Here is a 20,694-nt window from a genome sequence, read left to right as displayed (position 1 = left end):
ATTCTTTGCAACCACAGCGACTTTGTGACAAAAAAAACTAATGCACTCAACCACATGCTGTTTTTGACTGCATAGAAATTGCTTCCTGACCGGACCATGTGTCTTAACCCAAGGCTCTGTTCCTATAAGAGAAGGTTTCTTTTCTATCAGGTCTCTGTTTTCCCTAATGAGCAGAATAATGTCAGCGCAATTCTGCCTGGTAAACAAAGAGTAATAAAAAATTAATCTGCCTTCAAATCTTTAATTACACCATGAATGCTGGAATCAGTCCCGATTATACCTAGGGCATTAAAGTAATATCAGGATGAACGACAAGGAGGGTCAAAGAGTATATGAGGCTTGTGGAGGCATTTTTGTTTATACACTGGACATCTCAAGTAATTATAAAATACATCAAGTTAACAAAATCCTGAGCATATATCTATATACATACTATAATTACTAGGAAAGAAAGCTACCATACAATGTATTTGACACAATCAAGTAGCATATTTTTTTTACATTTAGAAGAGCATTATGGAGATGCCTTGTGATATCCAGTGTGCATACTGTTCCTCAATATTGCATACAAGATTTAGGTCTCATGCACCTGGTCATATTAGAGCTCCATACATAAACCATTTAGTGCCAAGTACAAGATTGGAATTGGGAAAGCCTTTCCCACTGGATCAAATCCTTGGCACTATCTATATACACCTAATACACAGAGCTGTAACTCAGTCATGTGCATGAGCCCATAAAAGTGATGGCCATCAATAAAATCAATCATATACTGTACTTCTGTGAAGTTCTTGACCAACAAACATGGAACATTAAATAAACATAGAAACACGGTGGCTCCTGGATTTAGCCACCTTTTCCAACAGAAACATTATTAAAACTAAATGTGTCTTCAATAGGCTGCTACATTTGAGGACTGTAACTGTAACCCTCTAGGCCTGGACAAACACAAGAGGGCCACACTGCTTGGTGCATAATGTGCATTGGTAGTCTAAGGCACTACATGCCACTCTGATTGGCCAGCACTGCTCAAACAAGCATCAATTTGTGAGAGAAGTGGTGTGATCATCTTGGTTTGTCTGGGACTGCTGGGTCACTTTAGGCAGGGTGTAACAATGTCTATAGACTTAAAGGGACTACGAGCTCCATAAACTAAAGTTATGGGCTCATGGGAGCTGCAGGACTGAGTGTGGGGATCTCACGCATACCTACCTTCATCCCCATTATCCCACAAAGCAGCCACTTGTATATAGAATTACTTATGCACACTCCTAATGACAAGACTAGTCCTCTCCATTATGAGTGCATGCCACTCTTTATTATGATGCAGCTGCAATCTTTAACCCCTTAGTGACGCTGCCCATTTTTCCCCGCCATTTTTGTTTTCTCTTCCCCCTTTTTAAAAAAATCATAACTCCTTTATTCATCCATCGACGTCACTGTATGAGGGCTTGTTTTTTGCAGGATGGGTTGTATTTTTCAATGGTGCTATTTATTGTACCATATAATGTACTGAAAAAGTTCCAAAAAATTCTAAGTGGAGTAAAATGACATTCCGCCATCTTTCACTGCATCTTGTTTCTACGACGCACAAACTACAACAAAAATTACATAACTTTATTCTATGGGTCAATACGATTGCTACAATACCAAACTTGTATAGTCTTTTTCAAGGACATTTTATTTTTTCGAATCCTTCTCTGCCACCATTTTCTGCGCGCAATAACTTTATCTTTCAGTCAACGTAATTGTGCAAGGGCTCATTTTTTGCGAGCTGTCCTGTAGTTTACGTTGGTACCATTTTGGCATACGACTGATAGTTTTTTATTGCATTTTTTCTGGGAGACATTTTTTTCGGATGCTCACTGTGCGGGGTAAATAACGCGCTACTTTGATAGACTGGACTTTTACATACATAGCGATACTAAATATGTATTTTTGTTTTATGGTTTACATTTTTTTTTATTATGGATATAGCAAAAGGGGGGTGATTTAAACTTTTATTACTTTTTTTTCACAATTAATAAAACTTTAGTGATCTTATTTTTACTTTTTTTTTGTTTATTAGCCCCCCGGAGGACCACAACTACAGTAGCGATGCTGCAGTTTGATCCAATGCCATAGCATTACATCATACTGCATTCTGACAGGCAGTCTATCAAGTCACCCCACGGGGAGGCATATATCTATGTTACTCTCAAGCTCGGCCCTAACAACCAGTCAGGTTGAATCAGGGAACCTAAACAACCAATCAGGTTGAATCAGACAACCCAAACAACTAATCAGGTTGCTGGAATTGTGAATCAGAACCAATGAGGTTGCTAGAACTGTGAATCAGAACCAATGAGGTTGCTGGAATTGTGAATCAGAACCAATGAGGTTGCTGGAATTGTGAATCAGAACCAATGAGGTTGCTGGAATTGCTCCATAGTACTAAGCTTGAGAGTAAGAGGCTAATATGCCACGGGGATGGCTTGATAGGCAGTCTGCTAAGGCAGCCCTGGGGCCTTTCGGAAGGACCCCGGCTGCCATGACACGCATATGGCTCCCTGCGATCTCAAGCTGTGTGTGTGGGGGGGGATGGCCCGTACGGGACATCGCTCGGGGCATTTAAAGGGTTAATAGCCGCGATCGGTCGCATGGCCGATTGCAGTTATTGCCCGCGGGTGTCAGCTGTAATAAACAGCTGACGCCCGCGCTGCATGAAGAGGGGTCGCCCGGCGATCTCTCTTCACACATAGACCACTAATACAGGCCGTCAAAAGGCGTATCAGCAGTTGTTAACAGGTTAAAGAGAGCCTGTCACCAACTGCACCCATGTCTGCTATATTCTGAAAGGCAGTGGCATTTTGGAAAAATACACACTGAAAATCTGCTTGAAAGCAGGCTTGTAGTCCTACCCCTCTTTCACCACCCAGAATACCTAAACTGACAGGTTTCTCCATATACACAAACTGGAAGACACTTATCAGACTAATGGTCTTTTACATGGGACGAGCTGTTGGGCAAACGATGCCTGGCAGCTAGTCCTAGTGACGCTCGCTCCTGTTTTGTTACACAGGAGTATCATTGGCATCGTTAAAAAAAGCTGGTGGCATGGAGGCGGAGCGGGCCAGTGAGCATTCTTCCCGCGTACGCTTCTATTTACCGTAAGCAGACATTCATTCAGAAGTGATTGACTGCTGTTAGACTGAACGGCACATTGTTTCATTTTTTTTGCATGCAGAAACTGAACAACTTTAGTTCAGTCACTGCATGCGTTAATATAGGATAGTTATTGCTCACATTCCCATGGAAAAGGGCCATAAGTGATCCAGGCGAGAAGCAGCTAGCTTGGCCTCGCCCCTGTGACTCTAAGCCCCATTTCAAACAAGGTTTTCAAACCAGGTTTTTCTGAAACATGGTGGTTCAGGCATCATAATCCTTTTGACAGGTTTACTTTCAGATGAAGGATGAGGACTGCTATCATAATATCTTGAGAAAATGTGTGATACTATGCAAATTACAGCTAGATAACACTAATATTCCACTTTCCAAAGCCCCATTCAGTGGTCTAGGAAACTAAGATTGGCAAGGATAAATTCACATGTAGCAGAAACGCTGCTGAGTTTCCATATGGATTTGCGCACATAAAAGCCACAGTGGATTACAGTACATGGCAAGTGGATGATATTTTCCAAAATGTCATCCATATGTTGCAAACATGGCCGACATGGAAATTCACCTGCAATGCCGTATTCTGAATCCACAACATACCAATTTCTGTTGCAGACTAAACACAAATGTGCTGCAGATTTTCCCTAGGGACTTAAAAGTGGAAGTCAGAAAACAATAATAAAATTTATTGTTGTGGATTACTCATGGATCTGCAAAATCAGCAAAATCCATAACTCTGAGTTTGAAGACCAGGGATTTTTTTTTCTTTGTATAATCCATACAGCGGCAAATCCAACCCGTATGGCCCTGGCCTTAGGGTCCTCACACTATACCGATTCTTTTAAGCGTTCCTGTGCCAAGCTGTGAAGTGATTTTCTTAATGACAAGTCAGACTATTTTTGATTCCTTAAACCTGCATAACTTGTACAGGTTAAAAAAACAAACAAAAAAAACCCAAAAAAACAGCTGACCACAATATACACAAGTGATAGTAACAGCAGCTCTTCAGTGTCACGACTGCCATCTTAGCTTCCTTTAGTCACAGGAGTATGACATGGAGAGTAAGAGATATTAGGACGAAGTGACGTCAAATGGGAATTTTGAAGTTTTTTGTGTGGAGTTAGACTTTGTTTTACATAACCCTAAAACCTATTTTGATAGCTCTCTTAAGGAAGACCGCAAGCCTTCATATGCTGGCATGCGTGCACTAGTGTAGATCTAAATACTACAATAGGAACAAGTGTACAGTAATCAAGGTCACCGAAACAAAATTCCTGCTCCATTATTCCTTTGCTCATATAACATGGCACTCTCACTGATACAAGAACCTTCAAATTATAATAGGAGTGTTTTGTTTATACCAGATTCTAGATCAATTTAGAATACAAATGGCAAAAGAACGTAGAGTGATGCAGTAGAGACCTTGTTATAGAGTAATAGAACTAGTGCACCATTCCTCTCATCACACAAGGCAATGTAGAGTTAATGTTCAATATACAACTTAGCTTTTCTCTTTGCATGTCTTGTGCATGAAGTGCTCTTGTATTCCATAATGAGGAGGTATTCATGACCACTGCCTTATAAATGAGGTCTTCTAGGCTTATTGTGAAAATACAGTTGGGTACTACTGTAAATTGGTTTAGTTCTCTAATCTCCCCTTGTAATTCTCCAGAGGAAAGATAAAAGTCTACTTATGTCCAGACATTACAGAAGAGAGTCATCTGTGCAGCCACCCTCCAGCCCGTAACGGAACTCCTGTAGGTTGGAAACACCATAGAAGTGGATAAACGCTGCAGCTACGACCAGGACGTGAAAGATCTGGTGAGACTGAAACTGGGAAAGAAATAGGAAAACAAGGTCAATGTAAAGTACTTTGTTCAACCAATGAAACTTATGCCACAACTTACAATGTCTCTTATTCTCTAATACTAATCATAATGTTCAAATAAGCAATATATTAAACGTACAAATCTCCTCCTCCACCACATCTAATTTCAGCCTTACAGACAGCCATATTTACCCAGATGTCAAACTTCCCAGGGAAGAAACGTTCAGGGATCCGTGCTGCATACAGACCAGCTCCTGTTATGTACATAACGGCCATTAGAAAGAACCAGCCCATCTGACCCACTGTAGTCGCTTTAACAAAGCCCTCTGCAATAGTGAAATGGAGAGTAGGAACAATGCCACTCAGACCAAGACCTAGAAATACCCCTAAAGAAAAAAGATACAAAATGCATAATGGATTACTCAAGGCAAAATACATATTACACAGAATCATATGTATATATGTATGTAGTTTGTACATTAACCTGATGAAAGGGCTCTACAAAAAAAGAGACAAGAGGAAGACTAATGGGGGAATCCTAATCATGTCAGAGTGTATCTTGTTTTTTCCAATGTGAGTTCACAACAAGAAGTCACAGCGTAGTAAAACATTATTTACACTAACACACGTTATTGTACAAAATTGATGAATCAGTGGTCTTTTAAGAGAAGACTGGCACAGGAAGACCCCAGAACATAGCAGTCAATCACACTGCAGTCTTTTTACAGAGATGCAACCATCAGGAACAAGTTACATTCTGGCCAATTTCTTTCATGTAATTGTATTTGCTATACAGAACGTGCTCTATGACAGATAAATGGGGCGGTCTCGGACAGAGGGAGAAAAGGAAAAGCGAATGACCCTAGACAGAGAACGTCACCTGTCATCGCTGCAGGTAACAGTACTGTAATCACTTCTACAGTCTGCGGATGGCTTATGTAGAAGTGGCATCTGCCATTAAGTGGTCACTGTATTGGGGCGATACTGGTCTTTGTATAGTGTTTTTTTTTCCAGCAACACTGTTGTATTATGTAGTCACAACTTCAGGTATATTTTGACCCTGCTATAGTGTTATCGTTGGTAATATCGGTCTTTGTAGTAGTTTATGCTGTAATACTATGATGGTCTTATTTAGTCACTAGGTGGTGGTAATGCGATCATGACGTGCCGGTATAATATGGCCCTTATATTGTGCTACTATTGGTAATCTTGGTATAAAGGGGAAAATGCATGAAATGCAAGTCTACATTTTTTTATATACTTTACTAACATTTATTTCAGTTCCACTAGGCTAAGGGTGTCACAATGGGATCACTTTTAAAATGCTTGGTTATACTCAGTATAGCAAAGAATTATTCCCAATGAGTCTAAAACTGCAAAGCAGTCTATTAGGCAATGATGGCATAGCCTAATAGGCATACAACTTTGGCATGACTGGAGACCTTTTTAAGCCTCTAGCAGCAATGGGTAACTATAGTCATCCTGTGAATGCATTTGCAGGTGGCTGATGGAAGAGAGAGCACTCCATCTAACCACCTAGATGCCATGGTTGCCATTGACCGTGGCATCTAAAGCGTTAAATTACTGAGATCAGCCTTTTCTCTGATCCTGTCCAGTTGTCAGTCAACACAGTTCTTGCGGTAATCGTGTGGCCGCAGGACCCATAACATAAATGTTAGTCATAGAGGCCTTAAGGGTATTCCGGGCACAGACTAACATTTTAAAATCGAACGTACATCATTACAATAAGTCATTTTGTAATAGGTTGACTGTCCCGGGTCTAGCTAATTTCTTTATTTTCAAGGTCCCTTGACCCCGTTTGAAAAACATATACACTTCCTCTCCTATCCGTAGCCTCCAATATCCTGTGAGAAGTGCATGATGGGAGGACAGGAGCGGAAGCACTGCGTTGTACTGCTCATGTGCAGTTTAGAGTGCCAGAAGCTCCTGTCTGCCTGCTTCAGTTAGAGGGAGACTGGTGCTAGTAAGCTGCAGGACCTGTGGGTGCATCTACAGCACTGGCCAGGAAACAAGCTCTGTGCATGCTGGAAGTTGTAGGGAACAGGCTGTTACTGTGTTTACTGTGAAAGTGGCGCATTAGAGGGGTGCACAGAATGCACAAGAGGGGCCAGAGTGGCAGACAGAAAGTACAGGTTGCTGCTAATTGACTATAAACTGATTTAACCTAGATTTTTGCATTTTCAGAATTTTCATTTTGTGCCCGGGAAACCCCTTTAAGGCAAGCCAGTCTATAATGTTCATTTTCGTCATGGAGGCTTAACAGACTTAAAAATAGGTGGCACCTTAGTGAATATCTTCAGTTCTAACATTCTGTGCTCCATAGAAAATCTGCTGCGGCAAGCTTTGGATTCGGCATATTATTCTGCCCTCCTACCGCCAATATGGCTGGCAGCTGTTGGTATGCTGATCCCTGCCTACTTGTTTTCACCCCACTTGCTGTTGGTCTGCGCTCACCGACAACATGTGGCCACTTTGGGTTCCCAATCCAACTCTACTGTTGCAGATGATGAGAAGTAAAATTACCTGCTCGTGTTGGTCTATGCTTTGGCGTGGCAAAGCGATCCCATTGTGCTACAACAATTGCACTGATGCCCAGCACACAGACTATGGACAGGTATATGAGACGTGGTTGAGGAGAGCAATAGAATGAGTAATACAACCAGGGCACAAAGCTTCCCATAATGAGTAGGGCAATACCAGAGTAGTCGAGCCTGAAAAATTGGAAGTGGTTAATACATTTGTGGAAAAACCAAATGTTCTCCTACTTTCACTGCCCATGTTCCAAATGTTAACAAATATTTTCAGCTAATTTTTGTAGTCTCAGAAGACATTATTCATGTAAAATATTACTCATGATTTAACACGTTCCACTAATCAGATTACTACATTGCAATTTTTTTCTTCTTATAATAGCACATACATTTACAACTGTAAGTTCATGTGATAATACATCTAGGCATTATTGTATAATGCACACACCATCATAGAAGGTGATGAAATGTGAATGACATTGGGGGAATACCATGGAAGTTGGGAGAGCCTGACGGATACTCAGTGTTGTTGATGTTTCCTTTACTGTAAATCTGAGAACTTTCTAAGTGACCAGCTATTAGTTTGTACCTTAGCTAAGACAGCTGGGCCAGATTTCCAGTAAAAGAAGCACCTGAACTTCTTTAGATTATTTGGAATCGAATTTGCCTTTAAATTCTTGAACCTCAATTTTCAATGTAATTTCAAAATGTATGTACGGACACAAAAACTAGAAAAACGTATCAGTTTGTGACTGTTGGATAGAAAATAAAGCATTGTCATCTGTGCCAAGCATGACTGAGATGGGAATACAGTCCATGGTTGTGGCTACGACTACAGTTACAGTTGAACTACTTGTTCTAACGCTTTTCCTTAACTACCATAGAAGTGAATAGCAGTTACTTTGTCTCTCTCTTGCAAAAAAGCCCTAGCTGGCTGTGCCATTTAAGTGACTTCCATTCACTTCTATGGGAGTTATCGAACCAGCCACTTCAGCTGCTTCTGTAGTCCTGGCTGCCAGTAGCTGCAGCAGTAAACTGGGATGGGGTATGCCCATTCTGGCAATAGGTGATGTTCCCAGATGTGGGACCAACGTCTATAAAACATTTATAGAATATCATGTAGATATGCCGTAAATGTTCAGGATATTAATACCACTTTAACAGTGCAGAATAAACTGGCATCTCCAAATGTATGATTGTAATCATTGTCAATACACCTACATGACTCATTTACCTTGCATTTGCAAGTGGATTCATTACATTGCATGCAAGTATCTGAAGAGCACAGGATTTGAACATACTTACTTTGAGAATGTGCGGGATACTTTCTCTGAGTGACAGTACACCGTGTGAAACAGCCAGGAGAAGCTGAGACACAACACGGCCCCCAAAAAGAACATTCCAAAAACCACCTTCTCTTGTAGGGGAGCCATGAAGTACATGTTAGGTCTGAGCATCGTCAAAACCCCCAGGAAAAGGAACAAAACAAAACCTGTATACAGAGTGGAGAAATGAAAATCAAAGAAAAGATATAAAATCCCAAAACTAAATGCATTAATGTGTTCTGTGCTGTGTTATTTTGTTACAGTTGGGCCAAACAGCTAATTCAATAGAGAAATATGCTATGCCTAGCAGGACAAATGTCATATTTCCCATCCGGCCATCTCTAACAACCATTCAGTAAAAGATTGTTACAAGCTACAACTTCCATGACATACTCATCAGAAACGTACCTAGTAAATGAGTCCATATGTTTCCTGTCTCAGTATGTATTCTGAATATGCTCCTGAAGCAGGCTCTGAATGAAGGCATTGGTGGCCGGTGGCCATGTAAGAGATAATCATTGTCCTTAAGCCAATCGGGAAGCACATCATAGGGAATAACTCTCCACCGGCCTTCCCAAACCTTTTATAAAAGTAGAGAAAGGCAGATTTAAATTAACACAGTATATAGCCAGCACTCCAAATGTAATTGCTGTATTCAGCAAAATCCAATATTACACTATGTAAACCGCCTGGGCTTGAAATACACCTTGCACTATTTAATAGCGTGCCAAGGTGATTACTATATCAACTTCCTGCTTTCATGTCCCAGGCAAACTTCACCCAAGAGTTCTTTATAGGTTTGTTAACATGTCATCAGTTATCTCATTGGCTGTTGCTGTATTAAAGAGAATGTATCATCCGAAAAAGACATTAAATCAGATTGCTACAAACATTTGTGGCAGTGAGTTTACATTTCATAAGACTACCTAGTTACATAAAAAAAACAACATTTCCAAAAGACTAGAGCTCGATTATTAGGTTTGCTGTGCATTCAGGAGGAGGAAAAGCATCATATTGTCATTAGAATTTGGATGGGTAAATGACATTTCTTTTGTACGGCTGTAAGCCTAGATACAAGGTTTTATAAATAAACAATGGCTGCAATATTCAAAAAAAGATCAAATATATCATTTATCGCCTATCTAATATAAATAAGCCTACATGCTTTTTTTCTTACACCACACTTTGACCAGTCTGCCTCACCTTAGGAGGATGATTTCGGTGTCATTCAATTCCTTAGATGCTGAGCACAGCCATAAAATCCCCAAATTTGAGGCGGGTACATTCAGTGACCCAATCGGGCCCCGTCAATTTTCACCATGTTAAGCATAGCAGCGCTTCAGCCAGCAGCGCTGTTATGCATATTCAAGCGCTGCTAAGCGACTTCGTAGTCTCACGACATCTCTCTCTAGGGAGACTATGAATATCTCTGCTAGCGTGAGCGCTGCTATGAAAGAAGCGACAGACGCACACACGCAGACACACACACAGATACACACCACCCCCGTGTCTTACCTCCGGGCTGGAGCACAGCCGGGAGCTGACAGGGCTGTATAAACCTTACTAAGCGACGTTCGTAGTCGCGCAATGTCTCTCCCCCTCACAGTTGCATGACTATGAACGTCGCTGCTGGCTGAAGCGCCAGAGAGAAAGAGAAGCCCCGATGAGACAGACATACACGCCAGATGGGCAATGGAGAGACGGGGGGGGGGGGGGGGGGGAGAGAGAGAGAGAGACGCGGAATTGACGGGCATGAGGTCAATCTAGTATACTAAAATAAGAGGGAAGACACGTTTATCTGTTGATTCATTCATTATGTAGCTACCCCTCTCAGTGAGGTAGTGTTACTTTGGTTAGTTATTCCTTTCCATCTGGAACTTCTGACCCTTTTCACCTCAGACAGTCCTGTGATCCCATTTCTGACCAGCTCAGATTTACTTGGGGTTAAACTGTCTGAACTAGTTAATTTCTTAGTCTGTGCTATGCTGTTACATGGTACTACCACGATACTGGCTAGAAGAGGACACAGACACTCCTATCACAGTCAGGACTCCCTGACACAGACTTATTTTCACCACGTGACTAGTGCTGAATGAAATCAATGAAAGTCAATCGACTTTCATTAATCCATTCACATTAGCGTATCAACACTGCGTGCAGATCTGCGCGAGATAGTATTACAGCATGCTGTATTTCTCCACGTACCATGCAGTGTGTGAGCCTTTTTTTCTACAGGTAGCGTATGCAACGCTGTCCATACACAATACATTGCATATGGGCGGAGATACATACGCAACCCCGCTATGAAACAGAGCAGGGGATAAAAAAAAAAAAAGCCACACTACACATGACCGCATGAGTGTAATAGGCAGTGCCCTCGCTGCCATACATAGCGATAGCCGCCTCTCTGCTGACATTACACAGACCAGTAAAACGCTGATGCATCATGGGATTGATGCAAAAGTGAAACCCAAAAATCGCGACACTAAGATGGAGGCTAATAAGCATCAGACAGAGGGCTGCACTATGCAAGTGGCTAGAATACATAGAGGAGACCTCCAGAGTGTGAAAGGCAATTAGGTGTGGGGGCAGGGAGGGAAAATATTTTTTTTGCTGGAGTGGTCTTTTAATGAAGCTAGTGATTCTATTTTCACAATTAATTCAGTAATTATGGTGCCCAACACAACTTTGGAAATCTAATCACTTTTCACAGTTGTATAATATAGGAACTATACTATTTGTGGCAACCATAGGTGGCAGTCTCTTTAAGAGGTTTTACAGGGAAATACTATTGATGACTTATTCTGAAGATAGGTCATAGTTGGTCGACTGGCATCCGCCAGTTGGGACCCCGGAAGATCAGCTGATGTGTCACAACACACAGGGGTATGGAGTGGAAGCTGCTGCTTCGACCCGTTTAGTGGCCTGCAACTGCAGGCTTGGTCTCATTGAAATCAGTGGGAGCTACGCCTGCAATTACAAGTTTCGTACGCGGGTGTTGCATCGTTGATAGTGGGCCCCTGCTTGAAACCCCAGCTGATCAACTATTGATGATCTATCCTGAGGATAGGCAAGTAATAGCATTTTCCTGGAAACCCCTTTTAAAAGGGTTACACTGCAAAAAAATTCTATTGAAATTTGGCCTGCTGTAGAAACATAAAAAAGACTTAGGCCGCCTGCACACGGGCGGAAATCCCGCGGCGGGATTTCCCGCGGGATTTCCGCCGCTCAAAGCCTGCATAGGAGTGCATTACAATACGCACTCCTATACAGAAGGCCGCGGTTTGGCCGCGCGAAATGTCGCGCGGCAAACAAACCGCGGCACGAGCCCCGCACAGATACGTCACTCACCCGGCCGCCGCCCTTCGGTCTGCGCATGCGCCGGCTGCCGGCACATGAAAGAGCCGGGGCCGCCGGGCGCGGGTGAGTACGTGCTCGACTCTGCAGGCGCTCAGGTCGGGTCCCGCGGCGAGAATTCTCGCCGCCGGATCCGACCCGCTCATCTGCAGGTGGCCTTACTTGCAGAATCCGATCTCCTGTTCAGACAGTGCCCGATTCCCTGCTGCAACGACGACGTCCCGACAACATATCCCTGTTTTGGGACTTTACTGCTGGTGCAGCAGGAAGTAGTAAGAAGTGGGGAACTGGACACCATCAGAATGGGAGTGTCAGAGAATCAAGTGAGATAAGCAAGTCTTTTTTAACATGTTTTTATAGCAGGCTATGTAGTATTCAAAAACAATTTGTCACTGGATAACCCTATTAAAAGGGGGTTGTCCCGCGGATACAACTTAACCTATACACTTCTGTATGGCCATATTCATGCACTTTGTAATATACATTGTGCATGAGATATGTGCCATACAGAAGTTATTTACTTACCTACAGGGGTGCCCCCCCCCCTGTGTTGACGACTCTGTTGTCCTGGCACCGACCAACAATCCTCTTCTGGCTGCTTTATCAGTCGCACCTGCGCAAAACGTCTCTTCTTGTAGATGGTCCGTGCGCACGAGCTGCGGCCTGACTCCTCCCTCGGCCATTCTCTGCTCCCTGTCATAATGTTCCTCCCCCTCCACCACGTGGTGCAAACCAGCCAATGAGGTGGCTGGAATCGGCAGTGGATCTTTGCCATTGAAGTGCAGAGCATGACGAGCAAAGGTGCCTGCCTACCTCTATGCCGTCGGTCACTTGATCATGTGACCGACGTCATCGGGAGCACGCACGTAGTGCAAGAACAACCGTGGTTCACTGTGGGAGAAGACCAGCGGCGCCATCTTGAAAATGAAAATTATATAACTTCATAAAAGGTGCTCCAGGTGAGTGAGAATGACATTTAAAAGCACATTAAATGGCTATTGTATGCCCTTTGCTCGCCAGGGGGACTGGGCAGAAACAAAAATTTACGTTTTCCCGCGGGACAACCCCTTTAAGTTAGATAGAAATACATCCAAATGCAGTGAAATATTCTTAGAATTTGCAATATAAGAAAATTACGCTGATTTGATATGAGACCCAACTTGAGTCTGGACGCACTTTTTTCTGGCCACTGCACCGACCATCCCGCAGGTAGGTTGGTTTTACAGAAACAGCCGAGTGCTATGCTGTTTACATAATTCCAACTCATTCTATGGGCGTTCTGTGAATTGAATGGCACAACGAGATTGTGGTGGTGCAAGGGCAAGGTGTAAGGTCCCGAGATGGGAATATCCCTTTGAGATCAGCTGCAATTCAAGGTAAAAATGCAGCATTACTGCCACTTGCTGAGAACATCAACGTTTCCTGATAAAGGAAAGATTGACATGTGACTTGTGATTGCAAGAATTCCTTTCCTGTGGTTGTTGCGCAAACATCTCCACCTCGAGGGACAGTAATGCTACAATGCAACAGAGATTCATACAAGTTACAGTGTAACTATAGTTGTCTTCCTTCCATTGACATTAAAGGGGTTGTCCCGCGCCGAAACGTTTTTTTTTTTTTTCAACCCCCCCCCCCGTTCGGCGCGAGACAACCCCGATGCAGGGGTTAAAAAAGAACACCGCACAGCGCTTACCTGAATCCCCGCGCTCCGGTGACTTCTTACTTACCGGTTGAAGATGGCCGCCGGGATCTTCTACCTCCGTGGACCGCAGCTCTTCTGTGCGGTCCATTGCCGATTCCAGCCTCCTGATTAGCTGGAATCGGCACGTGACGGGGCGGAGCTACACGGAGCCCCATTGAGAAGAGAAGAAGACCCGGACTGCGCAAGCGCGTCTAATTTGGCCATTAGACGGCGAAAATTAGACGGCAACCATGGAGACGAGGACGCCAGCAACGGAACAGGTAAGTGAATAACTTTTGATAACTTCTGTATGGCTCATAATTAATGCACAATGTACATTACAAAGTGCATTAATATGGCCATACAGAAGTGTATAGACCCACTTGCTTTCGCGGGACAACCCCTTTAAGGAAGTTTCAGTGAGTACACTACTGTAGTATACAAGTATGTTACCTTTAGACATGTCAAGTTCCAATAACTACAAAATAAAATCTGCAAAGTGTTAATTTCCTCACCTTATAAACAAACTCTTCCATTTTCTCCATTGCATGATGTGCTTGCAGCGGTAGAGTCAGTACTCTAACCTCCTCCTCCTCTTCTTCTTGAGTCACTTTTGCTGCTTGGTTTTCATTTCCCTATAGTAGAGTCCGGTATTATTTCATTACAGAATTTCTAGTATCACAGAAATCTAGGACTCTTTTCTGCTAAAAAAGCGACAATTGTTTAGCTCAACTATTCTATCTAACTTAGTAGCTTATTGGGTCTTGTGCATTCTCCAGCGGTCCCACTGAAATAGAGGGAGTGGCAGTGCGCACGTGTGAACGCCAGTGATCTCACTTCCGGATGCACTGGAACCCAGTTCTAGGGATTGGTGGGGGTCCCAGGGGTCAGACACCCAGCATTCCGACAGTTGTCCCCTACCCTGTGGATGGAAGACAATTTTTAAATTATAACACAACTCCCCCTTTAAGGGACAGAAGAATATTTTCATACTAAAAAGTATCACCATACATTATGGTCACAAACCTGCAGCTCATTTCATTTTGCACCTATCCCACATTAAGGGGGATGTCTTACTAAGCTAACCCTTTTCTATAGGGTCACTTCTTGCTCCAGCTGACTCAAGCCAACCATGTATAAATCGTTGCCAAGTAATACTACTATTTCCACTAGTGTCAGCTGCATAGCAATTGTCATGGCAGCTGATGGGGACCTCTGAAGTCAGACCCCCCGATCACCATCGGTCTTCATGAGACAACTGCTTTAAAGGACTGTACCCTGTGGCTTCTGACATAGTGAAGGCCAAGTTAGCCATCAGACCATTTGGTGGATTCCTATAGACACGCAAGATATACATTTTATGGCAATTGCATACAGTTCTATACTTACACAGGTTGATGTCTGTCCCTTTCTTTCTCTTCCTACTTCCAAGAGAGGCCCCAATTCTGTCAGCTCCAAGTCTTCTGCCTCTGCCCGAGTACTGCTGGGCAAGCCACTCTCCTGCCCCGATACTTTACAAGTGGCCATCTGGCCTGTAGGGTGGGGGAGGGGATTTATATGGCCGTTATAATAACGGATTGCCTTGGGTTCTCTGTTCTGTACACCTAATAAACCAGAAACATGTCATTTTCATTCTTACTGCGGCTTACCATAGACAAGGATTAAAGAGGGGCTACAATCTTTTCACATAATTGCAATTTCACCAACTCTGGCTCATTTCTTTTTTTCTTCTAGCCCCCAAACCCCATCTCTATTTTTTTTTCCAAGCAACCTGTCAAGTAGGCAGTCCCCACCAATGGAAGGTCGCTTCAGTTATTGACATTTGATGAAAGACCCTGCCTACCTGACAATTCCTAGTATTGGGCACCAAAACTAACTAGTCTGAGTGTACAGGGGTGGGGTGGCCTACAAAGAAAAAAGGTGTTCTGGAATCAGTGAAGAGACCGCTATAAAAGCTATGCAGACAGTTTTAGTGTGAGGACATGCAGGCCCTCTGTCATGTCCTCTATCAGTGGGGAGGCTGTAAGACTTTGCAGCCATCAAGACCCAATGACTACCACACATCTTTTCTTTGAATCCCCCAGTTCTCCTGCACAGGCTTTCATTAGTTACAGCTCCCGACGCTTGCAATTACTTTAGTGAGCGGTCTCTTCTACTTACTGTCGATAGATCACGTCAGTGAGCGGACAAGACTGCCCATTTGACTAATTACAAGCGCCATAGGATGTAACTAATGGAGGTGGCCGCAGGGGACTAGGAGGCAGGTTGGTGTAAGAAGAAGAGAAGAGGTCCGATTGTCAGTAGAGCCGCAGTTGCAAGGGTAAGCAGCTGGGCCTGCTGATCAGAGGACACTATGGGTCCGCTTCAAGTTATTCGTCATCTATTCATCCTAACAGCAAAATGCCATCTGACTTGATAAATGTATTTGTTGAGGAGCATGTAGATGTGTGACTGATTTTATATACACAGATTTTGGTGTCCTGAACTCAATGACACAATATGCCTGTAGTTTTAGACTGGGCCTACAAGGAGACTTTATGTAGCACAAATATCAAGTTCCCGCTGCAGTCCTGTGAGCAGGATGCAACCGAGTGCCCTCCTGCGAGCTGCAGCTGTCATCCAATAGTTACAATTGGCAAGCTGTACACAGTTATTTTATTTCATGTACTATGTACAAGGCAAACAACATTAAACGGGGTAATACAGTTACCGAACAACTCCTTTTCATTAGGACCCCCTGGGGTAAAATAATAAACAGAGAGATACTTACCCCTCTGGGGATACGGGGATCGAGCGCTGCAGCCCGCTGTGGTCCCAGGGTTTGTTGTGACAGATAAACAGAATGTCACAGAAAATCGCATTACCACTGCAGTCAATGGGAGGCTGCAGCATCACTTTCTTAAATTCTTGGCATCATGGTGCTCAGGATGTGAGCGCCAATGCTAGGAGAACGGGCAGAGACGCTGCAGCCTCTCATTGCCTGCAGTGGTCACCCGATTCCATGTGACATCATCAACCATCAAAGGAATCTCCAGGACCGCCGCGGGCTGCAGCGCTAGATTCCGGTGTCAGTGGAGAGGCAAGTAGATCTGTGTTTGTTATTTTACCTCTGGGGGTCCTATTGAAAATGGGTTGTCCAATACCTGGACAACCCCTTTAAGAACTTGGCAGGTTTATCCTGAATCATGTATCACAATTTGAGCTAATGGGAACTGGGCCTCCCAAGATAAGGCAGGTACACCCATGCCGTTATACCAGAAAAACCAGGTCACTTGACTGCAAGGGCAGAAATACAGGAGGACTGCACAGCCCTTTTAATTATACTAAGATCATAGTACATCCATGACACGTGTATGGTACACAACCAACTGGAAAAAGTCATTAAGAACTAAATTATTAGTTCTGTACAACCGTAATACCCTGTTATTAAGGCCATTTACAGCTTAAACATCAACTGGGATATATACAGGATATGCTACAAATCTCTGATAGGTGAGGAAGTCGGGGGATCTAATGACCCTGTTCACCAGTTCTTGCTGGCTAATTCCCTTACAGAAGTGTGCTGCTCGCTCGGCTCTCAACTTCCACCTCTCCAATGACAGCCATTTGGTAACGAGCAGTGTGTCCGCAAACAGTGGTGATGGGACCCCCTCTATCCCGATAGGTATGGGTACCGCCTGTGGGAATACCCTGTAAACATCATGTTGTCCTAGTTCTTGAAGGGACTGTTACAATGCATGTGGCTACTCCTCTGGAGACCGTTAGGCTGCTCTCACACGGGAGGCGTTTTAGCGCGTTTTTAAATGCGTTCGACAGCGGTTTTTTAAACGCACGTCATCATTACCATGCACTGAAACGCACCAGAATAGAGCAGACAGCATTCGAAAATCGTGGTGTTCAAGCGCTCGTTTGAGATGCCCCATTGAAATCAATGGAGCCGTGTTACAGCATTTAGTGTGGCGTTTCAAACGCTGTAAAAACCGGCCTGTGTGAGAGTGGCCTTAGGCTAACCTCACAAGGCGCGAGGGCGATATTGGGCCCTAATACTTCCTCCCCCTTCATGTGAAAGCCCCGTGGATGAGATGCGGTTTCATGTGAAAACAGCCTCGCGTCAATGCAGGGATCCTCTGGCGCGGCTGTCGGAGCTGTGGCAGAGGATCGCAGAGTCCTCCCATCATCATCAATGGGGCTGTAATGCGAGAGCACGCCGCCAGATAGAACATGCCGCCATTTGTCATGCAGGAAAAACATCGCTAATGTGTATGACCTCATTCAAAAGAATGGATTTTGTATTTGTGCATCTCGCAACACCCAAATCTTGCTCAATTTTCTTGGCCTTGTGAAGCCGGCCCTAAACTACGTTTACATGCAGCCAATGTTAGTGAGGATTGGCATCAAAATATGCACCACAATCTGTGTGTAACATATGGGTTTAGATGGAGGTTCCACTTGCACATTTTAACAGGTACACAGAAAAAATACAACCAACTGCAATAGGTGCTGCTCCCCAAAAACTGACGAAAGCAATGTCAGACTGGCTCCATATAAGAAAACTCCACGCATTTCATACCCACATGCATGAAGAAGACCCCTCACCAAAGGTCCATGTACACTGCGGATGGATTTCTTCCACAGCCTGTGATGAGGTCTTGAAATCTCATCCACTCTGCCGGTTCTGTGAAATACTGTAGAAAAGCTGCAGCATTTCCACTATGAACAACCGCAGCCTCGGGGGGATTGGTACAGGGTGAGAAGAGGCTGACATTTCAGCGCCACACCTGTCAGCGCAGCATCATTCACAAGTAAACCCACATTAAAGGGGTTGTCCAATTGTAAACTATTGATGACTTATCCGTACAATGGCCATCAATACTAGTTCACCAGGAGAGCCTGCTGCCCAGTAGACTGCTGGGGCTGTCCTTAGGACAGGCACCAATAGTTAATCAGTGGGGTCCCAACATCTAGGACCTCCTTGGATCAACTGTTCATTGGGCTGGTAAGCTCGTGGGCTGGGCCGATTTAAGGGGAACCGCGGTAAAAATCCGTTGGTGGGCATTAGCCCTTGGGTATCTACTTATGTGGAATATATGTTCATTCCACTACAGACAGTATGAGTGTGTGTATCTCCACGTCTATTGGGCCGGCTTCACATGTTGTAAGAAGCACAAGTCTCACACGAATATGAACCCCATTCTTCTGAATGGAGTCATACCCGCATCATTGAACATCCCATCTCTGAGCGTGCGCTCACATCGACCTCCCATTGTCTGCACTTAGGGCCGGCAGCAGCAGCGCCCCAATCACATTCGCCTGTGTGAAGTTAGCCTAAGGCCCAATGTCACTAGGGGGATTTGATTTGCAGAATCCGCACGGGTCTCGCATGCTGAAGATCTGCAATTCAAAGTGCCCACAGGGAAGCACTGGCATCCGCAACTGAATTTGACTTGCGGATTTGATTTGCGGACCGTTTTGTGCAGAAAACAAATCGCAGCATGCTTCATTTCAGTGTGGATTCCGTGCGGACGAGCTCAATAGAAGCCAATGGGTGCGGGCGATCCGCAAATACAATGGTGGATCCACTGCGGCTTCAAAGGTTAAAAATCAATTAGGGAGGGGGCTGCGAGGTGGGGTGGTGGATATATTTTCCTCAGTGCATCCGCATGGAAATTTTTTTTAAAAATCCACAATTTCATGCAATTAGAAATCAATTCCGCAGTGACTCGCAGATCATCCACTGCGGAAATCCATGCGTGCCGCGGACATGAGGCTTTAGGCACGGGAAGGTTATCAGGCATGTGGAATATTAGTGCATTTTGTTTTACGTTCACCAATTGGTAACATTGTTCATTCCTGGTCTCCATTATGTTGGTACGTCTCTCACACGTACACATTAAGGCTGCACGTCCATGAGCGATTCCGCCAGCGATGGAAAGAGCAGCCACAGCGGAGAATTACGATTTGCCGCGGTGAGCCTGTCAGATAGGCTCAGTGTTCCCTGGCGGAGCTCCGCCGCAGGATATCGCTATGCCCCCGTGGGCAGGCAGCCTAACGTCAAACAAGTTTTTTTAAAAAAAAAACAAACACTTTTTTTAGCTGCTGCCTCTGGAACAGCAAAGCAGGCGGCTCTACCCTGCCATCAGCGGCTCTGCGGACGCATCACTGCAGGCTCCAGACACGGGAAGCCTCCTACATGGCATCTGCAGGAGCGCCACCTCAGCGGGCACTGCGGAGCTTCCCGCAAGCAGATCCCCGCTTCTGGTGTGCGAGGCCGCCGGCCGCCCCGCTCCAATCGTGTAACGTACAGCACAAGCCGTGTTCCCGGCCTCTAACCTGCACGCTCCGCACTGACACGTCCCCAGCACCCGGACACACCGTGCCTGCGGCCATGCAGTACACAACCCCCGGCACACGGACGTCCCCACAGCGGGAAGAAGCAAGATGTTTACCTCAGCTGCAGCTAATGTCTCCGGAACAACCAGCCTAGGAAATGACAAAATACCGACAGCCATTTCCGGTGTCAGCGGGTCAGTTCCTACTATAGAGCTGTCGGCGCTGTACGTGGCGACTCGTTGGTTGCGGCTTCTCACACGTCCTGGCGGCTGGATGTGGAACTAGCCGCCCTCAATGTCTGCACGCAGCCTCTAGTGTCTGCGGCGGCTATAGCTCCCTCGCAGGGCCAAGCAGTAACAGCGCCGGCCGCCTCCTGCATCCTTAGCATTAGTTTTCAGCGTAAACTCTGCTATGTGCCCCTTCTTGGCAGCGCTGTATGGGGTGAATGCACCAAGCCGAAGTGTT

The 20,694-nt window shown here is 44.6% G+C and overlaps 1 protein-coding gene across 2 annotated transcripts; it reads right to left on the bottom strand.

The window, feature by feature from the left end:
• Window positions 1-225: 225 nt before the first annotated feature.
• On the bottom strand, window positions 226-20,482 carry ADIPOR1 (adiponectin receptor 1). 2 transcript variants are annotated; one of them, XM_066609269.1, is made up of 8 exons: window positions 20,346-20,482; window positions 15,289-15,503; window positions 14,415-14,534; window positions 9,270-9,441; window positions 8,842-9,028; window positions 7,529-7,716; window positions 5,177-5,370; window positions 226-4,989 (listed from the first exon to the last, which is right to left on the bottom strand). In XM_066609269.1, the coding sequence occupies exons 2-8, from the start codon at window positions 15,424-15,426 to the stop codon at window positions 4,861-4,863; spliced, it is 1,128 nt and encodes a 375-aa protein (XP_066465366.1). In that variant the 5' UTR covers window positions 15,427-15,503; window positions 20,346-20,482; the 3' UTR covers window positions 226-4,860. The 2 variants fall into 2 exon arrangements, with proteins under 2 accessions (XP_066465366.1, XP_066465371.1); XM_066609274.1 differs by lacking the exon at window positions 20,346-20,482 and adding an exon at window positions 20,230-20,311.
• Window positions 20,483-20,694: the final 212 nt, after the last annotated feature.

Source organism: Eleutherodactylus coqui, chromosome 1 (genome assembly GCF_035609145.1).
Source record: "Eleutherodactylus coqui strain aEleCoq1 chromosome 1, aEleCoq1.hap1, whole genome shotgun sequence".
Classification (NCBI taxonomy): domain Eukaryota; kingdom Metazoa; phylum Chordata; class Amphibia; order Anura; family Eleutherodactylidae; genus Eleutherodactylus; species Eleutherodactylus coqui.
Note: the sequence above shows the minus strand (reverse complement) of the source record. Positions and strands in the feature narration are given on the sequence as shown.

Bases quoted from the DNA above. Each gene is read 5' to 3' on its own strand.
- ADIPOR1 (XM_066609269.1), bottom strand. From the start codon at position 15,426: ATGGCCACTTGTAAAGTATCGGGGCAGGAGAGTGGCTTGCCCAGCAGT. The intron at 5,371-7,528 runs GTAATTTTACTT...TTTTTTCTTTAG, and splicing joins GCATAGACCAACACGAGCAG to GGGTATTTCTAGGTCTTGGT. The intron at 4,990-5,176 runs GTAAATATGGCT...TTTCTTTCCCAG, and splicing joins CTGGGAAGTTTGACATCTGG to TTTCAGTCTCACCAGATCTT.